Source organism: Mandrillus leucophaeus, unplaced genomic scaffold (assembly GCF_000951045.1).
Source record: "Mandrillus leucophaeus isolate KB7577 unplaced genomic scaffold, Mleu.le_1.0 Scaffold537, whole genome shotgun sequence".
Classification (NCBI taxonomy): Eukaryota; Metazoa; Chordata; class Mammalia; order Primates; family Cercopithecidae; genus Mandrillus; species Mandrillus leucophaeus.
In genome coordinates, this window is record NW_012105775.1 from 187,261 (window position 1) to 208,173 (window position 20,913).

The following is a 20,913-nucleotide window of genomic DNA, read 5'->3' on the forward strand; positions in this document are numbered from 1 at the left end:
GAGAACAGTACTTGGTTGTGGGTAGGAATATGGGCTCTACAGCCAGATTCCCTGGGCCCAAATCTCTGCTCGGCCACTTACTATGTTTGAGATTTTGAGTAAGTTCTAATCTTCTGTGCCTCAGTTACCTCGTCTAGAAACGGATATAAAATCAGATTATGGTAAAGGTGAAATACCTTTAACAAGTTTAAATTGTATAGAATAGTGTCTGGTATGTTGTAAGTGTCCATGAGTTGTTATTAGTAAACTTCTAAGAGCTTCCCATATTCTTAAACACAATTTTTGGTAGTGATAATATTTTATTTCCATTTAAATGCGGTAAAAAAAAAGCCATCATATTTACCATGCTTATGTGTAGAGGTCGGTAGTATTAATTTATTCACACTGTTGTGCGATGGATCTTTAGAGCTTTTTTTTGAGACAGAGTCTCGCTCTGTCATCACGCTGGAGTGCAGTGGCGCGATCTCGGCTCACTGTAACCTCCGCCCCCCAGGTTCAAGCAATTCCCCTGCTTCAGCCTCCCAAGTAGTTGGGACTACAGGCGCACGCCACCATGCCCACCTAATTTTTGTACTTTCAGTAGAGACAGGGTCTCACCATGTTGGCCAGGATGATCTCAATCTCTTAACCTCAAGATCTGCCCGCTTCGGCCTCCCAAAGTGCTGGGATTTCAGGCACTAGCCATAGTGCCCGGCCCTTTAGAACCTTTTATTTTACAAAACTTTTTAAAAAGGATACTCTATATTCTTTAAACTACATCTCTTCAGTCCCTAGCAGCCATCAGTTTACTTTCTGTTTCTAGGAATCTTATTACTTAGTTACTTCATATAAGTGGAATCACATAGTATTTGTTACCTGGCAAAAGAGTTATACATTTTACTTCCTCTGAGCTCCTAGATTCTGGCTACCTCTAGTATTTCATGTTCATTGACTGTGTAAATGTAATCTGTAGATATGCATAATTTCAATACAACAGAGCAACTGCTGACCCTGTTAGTGATGCAAAGATTCTAGGCTGTGACCTCAGATTGTGTCAGCATGGCATTACTCTATTTCCAATCTCATGAAGACTTTGGTAGTATTCACAAGAAAGAGTTGTCCAGTAATTTAAATATAAAAGATTGATAGAACAATCATCCCTTCATCATTTGCTCTTAGTCATCCTCTCTGTGGACAACCTTTACATGTGTTAACAGCCAGAACGTAGAAGCAGAGGGAAACTATAGATGTCATGTGTTTACTTGCAGGCAGCAAGATTCCTGGTGCCTAACCTTCACCATGACATTTAAAGTAGGCACAATTGGGGATGGCTGCCCAAAGTGATGGTCTTCAGTTGCCCCTCATTCAGGGTTGGTTTCCCAGGGGCTGTGCTTGTCCTGTGTTCCTATGGGGTCCACTTCTTCAGTTACACTTGATGACCTGAGAGAGGGACTCCTGACCTACTGAGCTCACTAGGATCTTGCTCCTAAAGATCCACAATCGGCTCCAAGAGGGCCAAGCTCTTCACGTAGCTGGATTACAAACAGGTAAGCTTGGAAGCAACTGGAAGCAGATGTGCAGAAAAAAGTAAGGATGAGCAAGACTTCCAGGGCCCTTCTGGCTTTGCAGAGCTGGCTCTAGTGTTTCCAGAAGACCTGCTTCCTTATGCCTTCAGGCCCCATGAAATGACTCCTGTTTCCTCGCCAAAATTTGTTTTACTTAATAGAGTATATTGGTTTTGGTTAGTTGCAATTAAGAGTGCTAATTAATACAGCATTGTGTTGGAATGAGAAAGCTGTCAAAAAACTAAAGGAAGACTGCTATAGTACCCACACCAGAGATTTGGAGTTGGGAGGTTTATCAGTGAGGGATCAATTGGAGAAGGAGAACCACTATGAGTACTGTGGAATAAGGAATGTATTATAGGAATTAGACCTCACACCATTGTGAGAAGAACTGGAGAAGCAGAAGTCTAAAAAGGGAGCTGAAGGATCTGAGAAAAGTGTTTAACCAGCCCTGTGTGGGTGAATGAGTTGGGGCTTACAGAAAATCTGGGAGCTATGTATGTACAGCTGTTGGAGGAGGACTGTGAAGGGGCTGGTATAGACATCTACAGAAGGTTGATGGTTCTGTGTCTCCTTCCTCTGTGAATGTGCAGAGAAGCATCTCACAGGGAACCTGGGGCTGCTATTGGTCCATGGAGCTAGTAGTTGAGGAGGAGACCTGGGCATGGAATAGGGAGAGGTAGGGCAAACTGGAAACCACCAGCACCTTTGCCTCTGTCTCTAACTGTCTCCAACCAACAGTAACCTTAGAACAAAATGACTACTGCTCACTGCCACCTCCCAAATATTATTCTTTTGGCCAAGTGCAGCTGGGATCCATTCAAGGAAGGTGATTCTGCCAAACATAGATCCCAGAATAATCAAGGTGAAAATAGAATAATCCTGCACACAGATCTTTGATAAGACTAGGACTATATAATACATAACAGCTAGGAAAAAATATATAAATTTTCCCCAAGTGCTTCTAATGAACAAACATATTTGGGAACCATATCCACCTAGCCTAGTCAACTAAATTAAAAGTTGGAGTCATCTTAGATGCTTTCCTCTCAATTACCCTCAACATCTAGTTACCGAGTTTCATATAATTTTACTTCCTAAGTGTTTCTTGAATACGGCCCCATTTTCTCTCTTTCTTTCTCACTCTCTCTCCTCTCATTTTGACGCAAGGTCTTACTTTGTCATCCAGACTGGAGTGCATCGACATGAAAATGGCTTACTGCAGCCTCAACCTCCCAGACTCAAGTGATCCTCCTGCCTCAGCCCCCAAGTAGCTGGAAATACAGGTGCATGCCACCATACCCAACTAATTTTTTTTTTTTGTAGAGATGGGGTTTCACCATGTCACCCAGACTCATCTTGAACTCCTAGACTTAAGTGTTCCACTCGTATTGGCTTCCCAAAGTGCTGGGATTACAGGTGTGAGCCACCGCGCTCAGCCAGTCGTATCTTCTCCATCCTCATTACAAATGCTTATGGTCTCTTACCTGGAACTCCTACCTGTTTCCTAATCAGTCTTTCTGCCTCTACCACAAATCTGTCCATACTACCGCCACAGAAGGGAGTCCAAACCCTCACTGTACTTTAGAATCACCTGGAGGACTTAAAAAAATCCATTGCCTGGGCCCCGCTCTAGACCATATATCAGACCCTCTCACAGCAACCTTCTATGGTACCACTGTTACCTTTGCTTTGCAGATGAGCAGACTGAGACTTAGCAGAGGGTTAAATAACTTTTCAAGGTCCACAGCTGAGAAGTAATGGAGCTCAGATACGGTGCCCTTATCTGAGTGCAGAGCGTATCCTCCTAACCACATAGTATGACGCCTTCCAGACTATGCCACAGGGCTAATGAGATGGTTGGTAGGACCAGTGGTGGAGGTATGGAACACAATTAGAAGTATAGGCCGGGTGCGGTGGCTCAAGCCTGTAATCCCAGCACTTTGGGAGGCCGAGACGGGCGGATCACGAGGTCAGGAGATTGAGACCATCCTGGCTAACCCGGTGAAACCCCGTCTCTACTAAAAAATACAAAAAACGAGCTGGGCAAGGTGGCGGGCACCTGTAGTCCCAGCTACTCGGGAGGCTGAGGCAGGAGAATGGCGTGAACCCGGGAGGCGGAGCTTACAGTGAGCTGAGATCCGGCCACTGCACTCCAGCCTGGGCGACAGAGCGAGACTCCGTCTCAAAAAAAAAAAAAAAAAAAAAAAGGTATAGAATCGAGGGGAAAAGAATGGGAATGGTGTTCAATTCGGTTGGTTTGAATGGATTCTTAGACAACCAACTGGTGCTGTTCAGGGGGCAGTTGGAAATACAATGAAGCTCAGTCTAATTTCCGGCTAGTGAAGGATGGACAGGAGGAAATGCATACAAAAGACAGTTCCGAGGTAGAAAGGACAGGATCCAATGGCTGAATGAAAGGGACGAAGGTGACGGGGGATGTAGGATTGGCTGGGAATACAAGAAGAGAGTCAAGCTATCTTGAAGAAAAGTTTAATACAGGAAAGGCAGCAGTTTTGGGAATGTGCTGGAGAGGACCATGAGAATCATTTTGGCAATATTAACTTTGAGAACCTAGCAGAATCTGTAAGTTGGAAATACGAATCTGGAGTTTGGGAGAGAGGTTGCAGTCAGGGATTCTGATTGAGGTTGCATTGGGTGCCTGAAACCCTGGAAGTGGATGAGAGGGATGAGTAAGTTCAAGAATGAGAGATGCTCAAGAAAAGAAGCAGGCTATGGATTCAATTCTGGGGAGGTCCAAGATAAGGGGTGGGTAGAAGGGGAGAAACCAATGGAGAAGACCCAAAGAAAGGAGTGAGCAAGTGGGAGGAGGACAGAAGATAGATAGATAGATAGAGAGAGAGAGAGAGAGGAGAAAGAGAGAAACAGAGAGAGATAAAGAGAAAGAGGAGAAAGAGATAGAAAAAGAGAGAGAGAAGAAAAAGATAGAGAAAGAGGCGAGAGAGAGAGAAGAGAAAGATTAATTTTAAGGAATTGACTCACTTGATTTTAAGGTCTAGCAAGTTTGAAATTTGAAGGACAGGCTGCTAGGCTAAAAATTCAGGCAGGATTTAAGGTCTCTCTCTCTCTGTCTCTCTCTTTTTTGAGACAGGGTCTCACTCTATTAGCCCAGGCTGGAAGGCAGTGGTGCAATCACTGCTCACTGCAGCCTCAACCTCCTGAGCTAGAGTGATCCTCCTGCTTCAGCCTCCCAAGTAGCTGGGACTACAGGTACAGGCCACTGTGCTGGCTAATTAATTTTTTTTCTTTATAGAAAGGGTTTTGCCAAGCAATGGGTAAAGAATTTCCTAAATGGTGATGGGATAACTGGCTAGTCATATGCGGAAGATTGAAACTGGACTCCTACCTTACACTTTATACAAAGTTAACTACAGATGGATTAAAGACTTAAATGTAAAACCCAAACTATAAAATCCCTGCGAGACAACCTAGGCAATACCATTCAGGACATAGGCATGGGCAAAGATTTCATAACGAAGATGCCAAAAGCAAAAATTGACAAATGGGATCTAATTAAACTAAAGAGCTTCTGAACAGCAAAAGAAACTATCAACAGAGTAAACAGACAACCTACAGAATGGGAAAACAATTTTCCAAACTGTGCTCTAACAAAGATCTAATATCCAGCATCTTATAAGAAACTGATATTTACAAGAAAAAAACCAAACAACCCAATTAAAATGTGAGCAAAGAACATGAACAGACACTTTTCAAAAGAAAACATACACGCGGACAACAGTCATGAAAAAAAGCTCAACATCACTGATTATCCGATAAATGCAAATCAAAACCACAATGAAACACTATCTAACACCAGTCAGAATGGCTATCATCATCATCATTATTATTATTCTTATTATTTTGACACAGAGTCTCGCTCTGTCGCCCAGGCTGGAGTGCAGTGGCACAATCTGCTCACTGTAAGCTCCGCTGCCTCCCAGGTTCACACCATTCTCCTGCCTCAGCCTCCCTAGAAGCTGGGACTACAGGTGCCCGCCACCATGCCCGGCTAATTTTTTTTGTATTTTCGGTAGAGACGGGGTTTCACCATGTTTGCCAGGATGGTCTCCATCTCCTGACCTTGTGATCCGCCCACCTCGGCCTCCCAAAGTCCTGGGATTACAGGTGTGAGCCACCGCGCCCGGCCTAGAATGGCTATTATTAACAACTCAAAAAATAACAGATGCTGGAGAAGTTGTGGAGAAAAAGGAACACTTTTACACTGTTGGTGGGAGTGTAAATTAGTTCAGCTGTTGTGGAAGACAGTGTGGTGATTCCTCAAAGACCTAAAGACAGAAATACTGTTTGACCCAGCAATCCTATGACAAAGGAATATACATAATTCTTTTACAAAGACACATGCACACACATGTTCATTGAAGCACTATTCACAACAGCAAAGATATGGAATCAATCTAAATGCCCATCAATGATAGGCTGGATAAAGAAAATATAGTACATATATACCATGGAATACTATGCAGCCATAAAAAAGAATGGGATCATGTCCTTTGCAGGGACATGGATGGAGCCAGAGGCCATTATCCTTAGCAAACTAACACGAGAAGAGAAAACCAAACACAGCATGTTCTCACTTTATAAGTGGGAGATAAATGATGAGAACACATGGACACATAGAGGGGAACAGCACACACTGGTGCCTTTTGGAGGGTGGAGGGTCGGAGAAGGGAGATGATCAAGAAAAACAACTAATGAACACTAGGCTTAATATCTGGGTGACAAAATACTCTGTACAGCAAACACCCATGACACAAGTTTACCTATGTAACAAACTGATCTTAAAATAAAAGTTAAACAAAAAAGAGGGTCTTATTATGTTGCCCAGGCTGGTCTCAAACTTCTGGACTCAAGTAAATGTCCCACCTTGGCCTCCCAAAGTGCCCGGCCTTAGATATTCATACATTTATTTATTTTTAGAGACATGGTGGGGGTGTGGGGAGTCTCTCTCTGTCACCTGGGCTGGAGTGCAGTGGCCCCATCATAGCTCACTCCTGGGCTCAAGCAATCCTCCCACCTAAGCCTGCCGAGTAGCTGGGACTACAGGAGTGCACTACCATGCCGGGCAAACACACTGATTTTAAGCACAACGGTGTGCTTTCAGTCTTAAGGATCTTCAGCTTTTGAAAGACCTCAGCCTTCCTCTAGTTCTAACTCCTCTCGTTCTGAGGAGATCCTTCCCATTCCTGCAGAACGTCTCCCCAACTCCTCCTCCTCCTCCTCCTCCTCTTCTTCTTCTTCTTCTTCTTCTTTTTCTTCCTCCTCCTCCTCCTCCTCCTCCTCCTCCTCCTGCTTCTTCTTCTTCTTCTTCTTCACAGTTCTCCCTCCTATCCCTGAACCATCTGCAAGAGGTTTTGTGCCAAGCCTCTGGCACATGGCACATTCTATCTCATGTTGTGATTTGGTTTTCTATGCACGTGCTCTCCTTCTAGCCTGGAGGTGAGCTGCTTAATGACAAAGAGCCCATGTGTAGCCCTTCCTTGCACCCATTGTCCTATAGCAGGTGCTACCTAGGGGGTGCTCCAGTAGCTTCCTTGAATGAACCAAAGAGAAGGGGTGAAGGGGATGAGTCAGTTGCCTAGGAGCTTGCGTGGACTCCTGTGTCCTGGAACCAGCCCGGAGCTGCTGGAAGATGCTAGAAGTTGGAATCCCAACTCATTTCTAAACATCTGCTCCCACTCATCTCTTTCCAAGGTCATCAATCATCCCCACTCCGCCTCCCCGCACCCACTTTGTACAAATGAGTCCCTCAGATCCCTGCATCTTCTCCATCACTGTGTGGTCACTTCTCAAATCACGCGTCTGGAAGGCGCTCTCCTGTACCCCATCCTGGAGGCTTCCTGCACTTCCCCTCTTGTTTCCTCCAGAAATGAGTCAGAGTGAAAGCAAACTTTCTGAGGTCCTGAGATCCCGGAGACAGGCTATGAGGGCCGCTGGCCCCGCCCGCCCCAGCTGCGTGTGTGTGTGTGTGTGTGTGTGTGTGTGTGCGTGCGTGTGTGTGTGTGTGTGTATGTGTGTGTGTGTGCGCGCGCGCGCGCGTGAGGGGCCAATGCTGGAAAGGAAACAGCGGCCTCGCTGAGGAGAAGAAAGGAGCCGCCCCCTTCGTCGCCAGCCCCCTCCTCACTTCCCGTCCGGCGCGCTGCTCCCTCGGGGAGCGAGCAGGAGGCGGCCCAGGCGGAGCGGGAGGAGCTGGCAGCGGGGCGCATGCCAGGTGGGGGTCCCCAGGGCGCCCCGGCCGCCGGCGGCGGCGGCGGCGTGGGCCACCGCGCAGGTAGGGGAGCTGCCACCGCGTCCTAGCACGTCCTGCGGGGTCCTGGCAGGGAGGGCGCGCTCTGGCCTCCAGGAAGTCCTGTAGGTCAGGGCGTGCCTCTGTTAACAACCCCTTTCGAGGTGAGGGAAACTGAGGCAGGACGCGCGGCCTGCGAGGTTGAGAGAAGAGCGAGTCGGACCAGGTCCCTGACCTAGGACTGTGGAGCAATCCCCGGGGACCAGCAGTTTGCGAAACTGCAGGCGTCTGACCCGCGCCCCCGCTGCGTGTCCAGGTGACCGGGAAAGGTTGCAGGGGTTTGGATCCGTCCCGGGACACCTGCGTGGCCCGCACTCTCGTTGCAGTGCGCCCCAGCCGGCGCCCTCTTGGGACAGGGGACATCCCGCCCGCCTAACCCCAAGACCCAGCTGGATCTCGGGTTCCACCCCTTCGGGGACCTGGAGGGAGGAGGCTGGGAGCCGAACCAGGAACTGGTGCCTTTGCCTTCCCTAGGGGCTGCTCTGAAATCAGTGCACCGCCCACTTCCTACTTGGCTACTGTAACGGCCACGGCCCAAGCCGGAGACTGCTCCGTTTCCACCGCCTGGAGCGCGGGTCTCGCTGTCAACTCTTAGTGATGACCACTGAGTGGATGGTTGTTTTTCAACAATGACAGCACTTCTACCTTCTGACTCTTAAAATGTGAGGTTTTCCAAAGACAGTGAGATTTGGAGTTAGGGAGTGCTGCCATGTGCCCTTGCTGGGTGAGGACAGGGCTGGGTCAGTCGTTTAACCTCTCAGAGCCTCAGTCTCCTGAAATGTAAAAGAGAACACTCAGAACCTGGCCTCCCTGTGTTGCTAGGTTTGTTATATGGGAAATCAGTTTGCAAAGTGTTATCATCGACTGGACAAATTTGAATTGGACAGCACTAGGACCATAGGAACTGGAGTTTGGAGAAAATCTGCCTGCATGTCAATCCTGGACATGCAGGAGACTATGACAGTACCTACTTCATAGGGTTGTTATACGGTTTAACTGTGATGGTGGAAGTGAAGCACCTTGCCCAATGCCTGAGATACCTAGTATCTCAAAAAACCTTAGTTGCCATTTTTCCTAGGCAAAATCTAAATCATTACGAGTAATGTGAGAATACCAGTTTGATTTGATTAACGTAGGAATGGTAGGGCATTTAAAAATAAATGTAGTTTTCTTGTCCTGGGCATGGTACGTGAAGTCCTCTGAGGTTCAGTTCCGTGCCACAGAGCAAAAAGAGCCCTGGACAAGACACCCGCTTTTCGGGCTCTTTGACTTTGAGCCTGTTTTCTCATCTGTTTACAAAAAAAGATAAAAGAAAAATGGGGGTAGTAATTACTGCCTTTTGTAATGATCACATTGCCTGAGGATCAAATGGGGCAAAAGATCTGAAAGCACCTTGTGGAGTATGAGTCACTATGCACAAATAAAACATGATAGTACTAGGAGGGAATGGTAACATCTGCAGGTTTTTAGAACTTAAAATGTGCCAGACATTTTATTATGAATTCCTTTGATGAAATCCTCCCCACATCTTTATGGGACTGGGATTACAGTCCTCATTTCCCTGTGGCAAAGTTGAGGTTCAGGGTCACCCTGCTTGGTTCCCAAGCTCACAGAGCTCTTAAGTGTAAAGCCAGGATTAGAACCCCGGCGTGGGTGCTACTCACAACTGTGTTCTTGGCGACTTGCCAAACTGAAATTATAGCGTGGAGCTGTGATTCAGAACAGACCTGTATTAGAATTTAGGTAATTTTTTTTTTCTTTAAGAGACAGGGTCTTGCGCTGTCACCCAGGATGGAGTGCAGTGGCACAATCATGGCTCACTGTAGCCTTGAACTCCTGGGCTCAAGTGATCCTCCTGTTCCAGCTTTCTGAGTAGTTGGGATTACAGGTGCATGCCACCATGCCCACCTAATTATTTTTTTTAGAGACGGAGTCTTGCTATGTTGCTCAGGCTGGTCTCCACCTTCTGGCTTCAATCATTCCTCCCACTTTGGCCTCCCAAAGCGCTAGGATTACAGGCATGAGCCACCAGGCCCAAACTCCATCCTGCATATCTGTAGACCCGAAATGTAAGAGTGAATTGTTACTCCTGGCAAAAGAGGCTTTGGCATAATTTTAATTTCCTTCAGCCTTGTTTTATAAAATATACTTTGTCTTCTTGTAAAACAAATGATGACAATTTGCAGAAAAGTTATTAAAACATTGAAAGAACAGGTTGCAAGATCTCATCGCAAATCTCAAAGTGGTATCTGAATTGTTTTGTTTCAACACTCATTTGCCAGAACCCTAGGATAGCACATGAGGCGTAAACAGAAATCGAGGCTTTGGGTGTCATGGCTACTTTGCAGGGCTGGGCCCCAGGACTTTTCTGCAGGAAGTTCATTGCCCACCCAAGATGCCTCCAGAAGAAAGCAGAAACTTCTGAGAGGAGCGTGAAGGCTCTGTTTCTGTGCTGCACAAACAATTCCTAGTTTATTTGTTTCCTAAATTGTTTATCTTATTGGTTTTTGTGTTTCCAAAAGCAATGCATGCTCATTACAGGAAGCACAGAAAATTACAAACAAGTAAATGAACACTAAAAACGACTGTAATCTCACCAAGGTAGACAAATAGCTTGGTGTCTTTGTCCTTGCAACCCATTTCTATGCTGCATGCATCCATTTGTGTCTATTTCAAAAGTGAGATGCAAACTATTGTTGTTTTTTGCTAAATGACAAAAATAGTACTTGCTAATTGCTCAAACATTATGACATTAATGTAGAAAAAAAGCCAATTTATTATGCTCATTAAAACTTTTTCTTTTTTTTTAAATCTAAAAATTTTGATTGGCGAAGGATTAGAGACTAAATTGTTGACGTTTGAATTGTATTGTGGTTTTGGTTAAAGTTTGATGCAGGACCTTCAGAGCAAAGAGACGGTACAATGGTGAACTTCAGACAAGTTTTAAACAAGTCTCGTTCTGTCCCCAGGCTGGAGTGCAGTGGCACGATCTCGGCTCACTTGCAAGCTCCGCCTCCTGGGTTTAAGGGATTCTCCTGCCTCAGCCTCTGGAGTCGCTGGGATTACAGGTGCCCACCACCATGTCCAGCTAATTTTTGTATTTTTAATAGAGACGGTGTTTCACCATATTGGCCAGCATGGTCTCGATCTCCTGACCTTGTGATCTGCCTGCCTCAGCCTCCCAAAATGCTGGGATTACAGGCATGAGCCACTGCGCCCTGCCCTTTAAACAAGACTTAAACACCAGTGCACAAAGTTTCTGAGACCACACCCGGCCCTTTAAACAAGATTTAAAGACCAGCACACAAAGTTTCTGAGTACAAAAATATACCTATTTTTCTGAGTACAAAAATTAACCTATTTTAGGTTAGGGTCATTAGACCAGAATTAGATTCATTCTTTTTTTTTTTTTTTCTTTTTGTAATTAAAAAAGATGGGGTCTCCTTATGTTGGCCAGATTGACCTTGAACTCCTGACCTCAAGCAACTCTCCAGCCTTGACCTCCCAAAGTAGTAGGATTACAGATGTGAACCATTGCACCTGGCCACAATCATTCTTTTGATAATAATGATGGTGATTCATTTTATATGCTGTGTTCTCATGCAACCCAAGCAGACCCCACTGCTTCCAGAGATTCCCTTGGCAGCCACCCTGGGTTGAGGAGGGTCCCCTCCTGGCACAGCTGGAACCACCGGTGAAGAGCCATTTTTCAGTCAGCACCATTTAGTCATACAAGACTTTTAGCCTCGAGGAGTCTTCCGTTGTTAGTTCCTAACTTTAATGACTTTGTGGTAAAAATTCCTTAACGAATGACTTCTGTGCAACAATCACGTAATTTTTAAAATTCCAGATGCTTTAGCCATTCAGAATCCATTTTTTCTTTCAAAACCAGAGTTCACCGGCTGCTTCTCTTGAGCCAAGACTTTGCAATCAGCTTTCAAATGTTCATACCAAGTAGAAGCAGGAAGAGAGAACTGTGGCAGGGCAATGAATGAAATACTGACATTTAGCTATAGAAGGTAGGCAGGGACTAACATGGTGCGTACAGCCTCTTTTATGACTACTGGTCCTGTATCTGCTTCCTTTCCCTGCCCCATTTCCCCTTTGGCCACTTGCTTTTCGTCATGATTCAGAAATGGATGCTAGACATTGTGGGCTCCCTCCAGTCACCAGGGTCACTGGTCACTGACTTATAAACAGAATCACAGAACTTATTTTCAGATGAAGCTTCAAAACAGCAATTGGCTAAACTCCTTGTGTTCTGGCAGGTAAGATGTCGGCATCCTTATTTAACAAATGATGCTACTGAGAACTATGCATATAGAGACGGAGTCTCAAAATAAGTGCAGTTATGCCTCGCATAATGACGTTTTGGTCAATGTCACATATGTGAGAGTGGTCTGACAATTTCCTATTGCCTAGTATTTACTATACATTTTGTTGTTATTTTGTGGACTTCTACTTAGTAAAAAAAAGTTAACTGTAAACCAGCCTCAGGCAGGTCCTTCAGGAGGTATCCAGAAGAAGGCATTGGTGTCATAGGAGATGATGGCTCCATGCATGTTTTTGCCTTGAAGACTTTCCAATGGGACAAGGTGTAGAGGTGGAAGGCAGGGATGGTGATGATCCTGACCCTGGGTAGGCCCAGGCTAATGTGCGTGTTTGTGTCTTAGTTTTTAACAAAAAGTTTGACAAGTAAAAAAATAAAAATTAAAAACAGGAGCTTATAGAATAAGGATATAGAGAAAACATAGTTTTGTACAGCTGCACAATGTATTTGTGCTTTAAGCTACGTGTCATTATAAAAAAGTCAAAAAGTTAAAAAAAATTAAAAAATTATTATATATAAAGTAAAAAAAAGTTACGGTACACTAAAGATAATTTATTGTTGAAGAAAAAAATTTAAATGAATTTAGTATAGCCTAAGTGTACGGTGTTTATAAATACAGTAGCATAAAATTATGTCCTCGGCCCTCGCATGCACTCACCACTCACTCACTGACTCACCCAGAGCAACTTCCAGTCCTCCATGCATGATAAGCCTCCTATACAGGTGACCATTTTTCATCTTTTATAGTGTATTTTTACTGTATCTTGTCTATGTTTAGATATGTTTAGATGGAAAAGTACTTACCATTGTGTTACAACTGCCTATAGTGTGCAGTACAGCAACATACTGCACAGGTTTGTAGCCTAGGAACAATAGGCTATACAGTATAGCTTGGGTGTGTCATGGCCTATACCCTCTAGGTTTTTGTGAGTACACTCGACGATGTTTGCATGACAAAATGACCTGATGACACATTTCTCAGAACCTGTCCCTGTCAATAAGTGATGCCTGACTGTGACTGAAATAAGTAGCCCCACATGATTTTTCTCATGTCAACTTCAGCTTAATTTTCCAGCCACATGGCCTTGTGCTTGCTCATCATAAAAAAAGTGGATAAAATTCTACCCGTTCAGCCACAACATTTGCCTGTCATGAATGGAATTTTATCCTTTATTTTTCAGAGTTCAGATTTTGAACTCTCAGAGAAATGTAAATAAGACTGTAAGCTTCTTGAGGTGAGGAACAGCAATCTCTGAAGATAAATCATATATTTATTGTAGAATATTGAATGTTGTAAGTGGCAGTAGAGATCATGTAATCTGGCATCCTTATTTTACAGGTGAGAACACTGAGGAACAGCAGCAGAGCGATTGTTAGAACCTGGTTCCTCTTCGCTTACTTAGAACTGTTTTCATTAAGTTGTGTTTCATTTCATAGTTCTGTGTAATTCATCCCTGCTTAAGATACATTAAATGAATTGAACTGAATCCCTTTTTTTTTGAGCCATAATGACTCTTAAAAACTTAGATTTTCGGCCGGGTGTGGTGGCTCATGCCTGTAATCCCAGCAGTATGGGAGGCTGAGGTGGGCAGATGACCTGAGGTCAGGAGTTCGAGACCAGCCTGGCCAACATGGCGGAACCCCGTCTCTAGTAAAAATACAAAAATTAGCTGGGTGTGGTAGCTTGAGCCTGTAATCCCAGCTACTCAGGATGTTGAGGCTGGAGAATTGCTTGAACCTGGGAGGCGGAGGTTGTAGTGAGCTGAGATCATGTCACTGTACACCAGCCTGGGCTATGGAGAGAGACTCTGTAAAAAAAAAAAAAAAATTGTTCATGAATTCATTATTTGTTTATTCGACATTTAGTGAGTGCCTACTTGGCTCAGAATTAGAATTAGCATGAGAGCCACACATTAGAAAGCTATCACATTTTGACTAAATAAAAAAAAAAAAACTTGCTAAAAATAGTTATCCACTGATGGAATAGGCTACCATGAAAGACAGAGAGCTTTTTGTCGTTGGAAGTATGTAGGGCAGTGCTGGATGACTCTAGGGTGACTGTCATGGAGGTTCTACACTGGGGAGGGGGCTGCATGGGATAACGAATGGGAACCCTTCCAGCGCTAAGATGCTGTGGTCATTGTCCTGCAGGATTGGGACTGTGCAGGATTTGAGCTACTGTGTAAATTTCCTATTCCCTGCTCATTGGGCTTTCACATTTTGCTTCCTTCCCTCACCCAGGTGGTTCCATTTCAGGAAGCCTAGATAACTTCTTTGCAGTCATCTGCCTGAATGTAGTAGCTACTTTAACTCCCCAGAGCTATACAGGTCTAGGATTGATATTAATCATTAACACAATTGTGTTCACCCAGGTGAACAAATCTACCAGGAATAGAAACGTGCATTTGACAGGTGGCCCTGCATGGAGACTAATCGCTTTCACAGGTTGAAAGGTGAAATATCTAAAGTTTAATGAGTAAGTTGTGTCCTGAGTGTGGAATCTGAGTTGAAATTGCATTTTGTGACATGTACACCTACCTAACTTTTCTTTATCATACCTGTCATCTTTTTTTTTTTTGAAACGGAGTCTCACTCTGTAACCCAGGCTGGAGTGCAGTGGTGCAGTCCTGGCTCATTGCAACCTCCTCCTCCCAGGTTCAAGCAATTCTCCTGCCTCAGCCTCCCAAGTAGCTGGGATTACAGGCATACGCCACCATGCACAGCTAATTTTTGTATTTTTAGTAGAGACAGAGTTTCACCATATTGGCCAGGCTGGTCTTGAACTCCTGACCTCAAGTGATCTGCCTGCCTCGGCCTCTTGAAGTGCTGGGATTACAGGAGTGAGCTGCCGCGGCTGGCCTGTACCTGTCATCTCCTGATCTGTGAGTAGATTGATTGTTGGACTTTATCTTTAACACAGGAGAATGTGTGTGTTTTGCATTTATAAGTGAAAGCATGCCTCATCTTACTCCAACACTGATAGGAAAACGAAGATTATTTTACAGTGGTCAAGTGAAAAAAAAAAGTAAATACAGAGGTAAAATGGGGTTCTTATGTTTCTGCTACACTGGAAACTTAGAGTTGCAAGAGCTGTTTTGGGATCATAAATCTTCTGAAGAAAAAAAGTTCGCATATTTCAGTACAAGTCTTAATGTTTCCCCAGTGTTTTTGTATTATAGCTGCAGGCCAAGCAAAATGAAATGTGAGACACTGTCCTTGGGGATAGATCATCTGTATTCAATTTAAACAGTAGATTTGGGGGCCTTAAATTACCTCGACTCTATTAATCATTTTGTGTTCCTTATAGAATTATCTCCTAGAGACATTAACTCATCCATTAATTTCTCCTATTGTATTTATTTATTCATTCACAAACACTTACTGGCACCGACTGTATACACAGCACAGTGTTGTGCATTGCAGGGTACTTAAAGATGTAGAGTGCCAGGCATGGTGGTGCATGCCTATAGTCCCAGCTCCTTGGAAGGCTGGGGTGGGAGGATTGCTTGAGGCCAGGAGTTCAAGGTTGCAGTGCGTTATGCTTGTGCCTGTGAATAGCCACTGCCCTCCAGCCTGGACAACATGGCAAGACCCTGTCTCTAAAAAAACAAAAACAACAAACAAACAAACAAAACCCCCCAAAACAAAAATGTAGATTGTTCTCAAGGGCCATCCAGTCTAGAGAGAAGAACTAAGGGAGCCTGGTATTCTTAGGCCTTAGAGCTTAACAGCCACACCTAGGATGCCTCTTCAGAAGGTGTTCCAGGCCTTCCTGTGTCTGCCCAGTTCTGATACTGGATTGTGTCGTTATGTCTCTGCTGGATTGTGTCATTATGTCCAGCCAGGCCTGCGCACTGCTGCCAGGACAGTCCTCACAAGGCACAGATCTGATTGGGTTATTGTTCCTCTGTGGACAGGGATTTCAGAAACTCATTATCTGCCCCCAAGCAAATTCTTAGCATCCCTTTTCAAGCCTTCCGTACACTGGCCCTCAAACACCTAAAACAGACACTCTGGCCTTTTTATTGTGCACATTATTCTGCCCACCAAGAATATTACAGAACCCATCTTCCTTGCTCCCAATCTGAACACATCAAAATGTCATCCCTCATTTATGATCTAGCAAATCAATGATGCTTCTCAGCCTTCCCTGGTTCTCTGAAATCATCTGTTCTCTCCTTCTTCTGTTATAGTTTGGTATGGATATAACGTGTTTTTCTGACTCCAGTATAGACTTCTTCAGCTCAAGGAAGTTGTCTGCTTTATCTCCTTACTCCCTCATCTATGTAGTACACTTATGGTTTACTCTATTCTCACTGGATTAGACCAAACTGTTAATTATATTTAGGATGGATTAATCCAATGCATAGATTAACCAAGTCTATTATTTTTATATCTTTTGAAACCAATCAAGAGTTTCAGAAGTTCAGTTCAGTTTAAATATTTATTGAGATGCATACACTATATAGTCAGATACTATGGTAGCTCTTGAATATAAAAAAAGTATATATACTTATGTTTGCATATATATAAATTGACATATAAATTTAAATAGATAGTATTGTCTATACCATTGAGAAGCCTATAGTCCCATGGAAAAAAGAGAATTAATTCTTATAAAGTTTCTGATATTGTTTCATCAGAATGATTGGGCACATCAGGATGTACCAAAATCGTTAACAGGTATCTGGCACCTAGTAGATACCTAATAAATATCTTAGAGGCTGGATGAGTGGATAGATGGAGGAAGAAAGAAGGACTCCTTTAATTCATAATTTACCTTTTGCTGGGTTTACTCCTAGGTATGACAATTTTGAAAACAATGTACTCAATATTGATTTCCACACTGTGTGTGAAATGTGCTGCTCTTCATTCAGAAAGGGATACATAGTTCTCCATTTGTAGAATACTGAGTTAATTTCCTGGTTGTGGTGTTGCTTACTTTCACCCACATTTTCTCCTCTGTATGGTGGCAGCTCTGTAGGGTGGACACACGCTTTGGGAGACCTGCAGCTGTTTGTGTCTGGGGGCCACGGTGAAAGGGAGTGACTCACTGACCCAGAACTCATGATCTCATCTCTCACCCAACTGGCTAATCGGCCTTAGGGACAGGAGGATGAGCACTGCACTCCCTCCTAATCATACAGCTTTTGTGTGTCTTTCTTTACTTGACTTAAATTGTAATTTGAATGGAAAAATGGACAAATTCTATCATTTGAATTTAACTTTTATATATTTTCTTGACTGTGTGATTTGGGATTATCTAAGTGCATTCATTCAAATATTGATTGTGTGTAAAAGTTTTTTGAAACTTTTTTTGAAAAGCATAAGGTAATAAATGATAAACTGTATTATTATCACCCCTGTTTTTCTCATTTCAAGGAGTCAGAACAGGCTCAGCAGAAACAGAATGAGATGTCTTATGGGAGTTACTTTCCCTTCAGCTAATCCTGATGTGAATTTATATCAACACTACCTTTAAAATTTTATTCTGCTTTTTAATTTTATTTTAAAAAGTTTTTTTAAATTTTACTTTAAGTTCTGGGATACATGTGCAGAACATGCCGATTTGTTATATAGGTATACATGTGCCGTGGTGGTTTGCTGCACCTATCAACCTGTCATCTAGGTTTTAAGTCCCGCATGCATTAGGTATTTATCCTGATGCTCTCCCTCCCTTCGCCCTCCATCCCCTGACAGGCCCCAGTGTGTGTGTGATGTTCCTATTCCTGTGTCCATGTGTTCTCATTGTTCAATTCCCACTTACGAGTGAGAACGTATGGTGTTTGGCTTCCTGTTCCTGTGTTATTTTGCTGACAATGATGGTTTCCAGCTTCATCCATGTCCCTGCAAAGGACATGAACTCATCTTTTTTTATGACTGCATAGTATTCCATGGTGTATATGTGCCACATTTTCTTTATCCAGTCTATCATTGATGGGTATTTGGGTTGGTTCCAAGTCTTTGCTATTGTAAATAGTGCTGCAATAAACATACATGCGCATGTGTCTTTATAGTAGAATGATTTATAGTCTTTTGGGTATATATACAGTAATGGGATTGCTGGGTCAAATGATTAGTTTTTTTATTTATATAAATGTATGAGGTACAGTGCAATTTCATTACATGCATAGTTGGCCTAATGGGCAAGTCAGAGCTTTTAGGATGTCCATCACCCAAATAATGTGCATTGTACCCATTGAATAATTTCTCATCCTTCACCCCTCCTATCATCACCCTTCTGAGTCTCCACTGTCTGTTATTCCACTTTCTATATCCATGTGTGGACATGATTTAGCTCCCACTTGTAGGTGAGACCATGTGATATTCGTCTTTCTGTGTCTGACTTGTTTCATTTAAGATAATGGCTTCCAGTTCCATCCATGTTGTTGCAAAAGGCATAATTTCATTTTTTATGGCTGAACAGTTTTCCCTTTTGTATGTTCACTGTATTTTCTTTATTCAGTTCTCTGTTGATGAACAGGTAGGTTGATTCCATATCTTTGCTGTTGTGAATATTGCTTTGACAAACATGTGAGTCCAGGTATTTTTCTGATACATTGATTTCTTTTCCTTTGGGTAGATATGCAGTAGTAGGATTGCGGTATTAAATGGTAGTTTTAGTTTTAGTTCTTTGAGAAATCTCCATACTGTTTTTCGTAGAGGTTTTAATAATTTATATTCCCAGCAATAGTTATATTTTTCACTTTTCACTGCATTCTCTTCAGTATTTGTTATTTTTTGACTTTTTAATAATGGCCATTCTGACTGGCATAGGATGGCATCTCGTGATTTCAATTTGCATTTCTTTGATTAGTAGTAATGTTGAACATTTTTTCATATACCTGTTGGCCATTTGTATGTCTTCTTTTGAAAAATGTCTATTCACGTCCTTCTCCCACTTTTTAATGGAATTATTTTTGTTGTTGTTGTTGAATTGTTTGGGTTCCTTGCATATTCTGGATATTGTTGGATGCATAGTTTGCAAATATTTTCTCACATTCTGCAGGTTGTCTCTTAAGTCTGTTGATTATTTCCTTTGCTCTGCAGAAGCTTTTTAGTTTAACTAAGTACCATTTGTTTATGTTTTCTTTTTGTTGTTGCCTGTGCTTTTGAGGTCTTACACATGAATTCTTAGCATAGACCAATGTCCAAAAGAGTTTTCCCTACTTTTCTTCTAGTATTTTTATAGTTTTGGGTCTTATTTTTAAGACATTAATTCATCTTTAGTTGATTTTTGTTTATGGTGAGGTATAGGGGTCTAGTTTCATTCTTCTGCATATGGCCATCCAATTTCCCAATATCATTTATTGAAAGGGGTGTCCTTTGCCCAGTGTATGTTCTTGTCAATGTTGTCAAAGATCAGTTGGTTGTAAATATGTAGGTTTATCTCTGGGTTTTTTATTCTGTTTCATTGATCTATGTGTCTGTTTTTATACCAGCCTATTTTTTACCTATTGCTGTGTTTCCTCCTTATTTTCTTTTTCAATGAGTAAAAGATCCTTTTTGAAAGACAACATCCAAATTAGGAGACTGCCTTTGCCAATAAAATGAATAATTATTAATTATCACAGAGCAGGGAAAGTGTGAATCACCAGGAATTTAGTGGAGAGAAATCCACTGTTTTGGGTATGTCTTTGTATTAGTCTGGGGTAAATTTCTTGAGGACAAACCTTGTCTCATTTGCCTTCTTATAATTCATGTTAGACTTATAGTAACGATAAAGACTTATTGAACTGGATTGCTTTAAAACAGCATGTGTAATATAGCCACCATGACATGCAGGAGTAGGTAGAATTGCCCTCAACCAGGAGTGGCTCTTGAAACATCACGTGGAGAGGATTAGGTAACAGTTGGGTTAGAAAGAGGAGCACAAGGCACTTGTCTTAATGTTGCTTGGATTCACAAGCACACTTTTCATGTAGAGTGCATGTTCAAGATCAACACGCCAAAAGTGACAAAAATCTCTAAAGGAGCCTCCATCTACATGTTTCATGAGAGAAAAATGTCTATTCCCCATAGCAAAGCACATCATCATGATTTTAATTTGGAGTGGATTTAGGAGACTGATGAAGCATGGGACACTGCAGCATCCCCCTAGCCAACCCTTACACCTCTGGTGCTCCCAACACCTCCTGTGTTTATCATTTATCATGAAGTATGGTGCATTCCTGAAACAATGGACAAATGCATCTTCTCCTGGAAGCACAGAGGTACATCCCAAAGGCAAACGTCATTTAAATTGTGATCAACATACTTCAACTTGTTTGTTATTGTTGTGGACAAGTGATAGTTAACCACAAGCAGCTGAATGGCCAGGTGGAAAGGACGTGGATGTGGAAGGAGGGTCAGGGTCCTGCATAAGTCCTCTAGTGTCTCTAGATCTCAGTGTCCTCCCTTGTGAAAATGGGGATAATAATATCAGCCCTCAATTTACAGAGTTGCAGTGAAGGTCCAATGTGATCAGTATTTGTCACAACCTATCATCATTTATGTGTAGAGAACTGCTTTTACTATAAACTTGCTTGTGTTGTCCCCAGCAGCCAGTCCTGCCTATAATCTGTTGACTTTATTGCTTGTCCAGTGATCTGTGGCTCCCTCCTGTCCTAATCCAGGTCCAAGTGGATTAATGTTATCTGATTCACGTTGGTGTTTCTACAGATATATAATGCTATCTGAATCACATTAGTGTTTCTACAGCAAAACAGATGCTT

General features: G+C 42.9%; 1 protein-coding gene across 10 annotated transcripts in view; it reads left to right on the forward strand.

Moving 5' to 3' along the window:
• The first annotated feature begins 7,734 nt into the window (after positions 1–7,734).
• The window catches only part of DISC1 (disrupted in schizophrenia 1), a 430,525-nt gene continuing 417,346 nt past the window's right edge, over positions 7,735–20,913 (forward strand). For all 10 annotated transcript variants that reach the window (XM_011997303.1, XM_011997304.1, XM_011997306.1 and 7 more), the window contains exon 1: positions 7,735–7,854. In XM_011997303.1, coding sequence (XP_011852693.1) covers positions 7,788–7,854 — 67 coding nt within the window. In that variant the 5' untranslated portion in view covers positions 7,735–7,787. The remainder of the gene's footprint in view (positions 7,855–20,913) is intronic.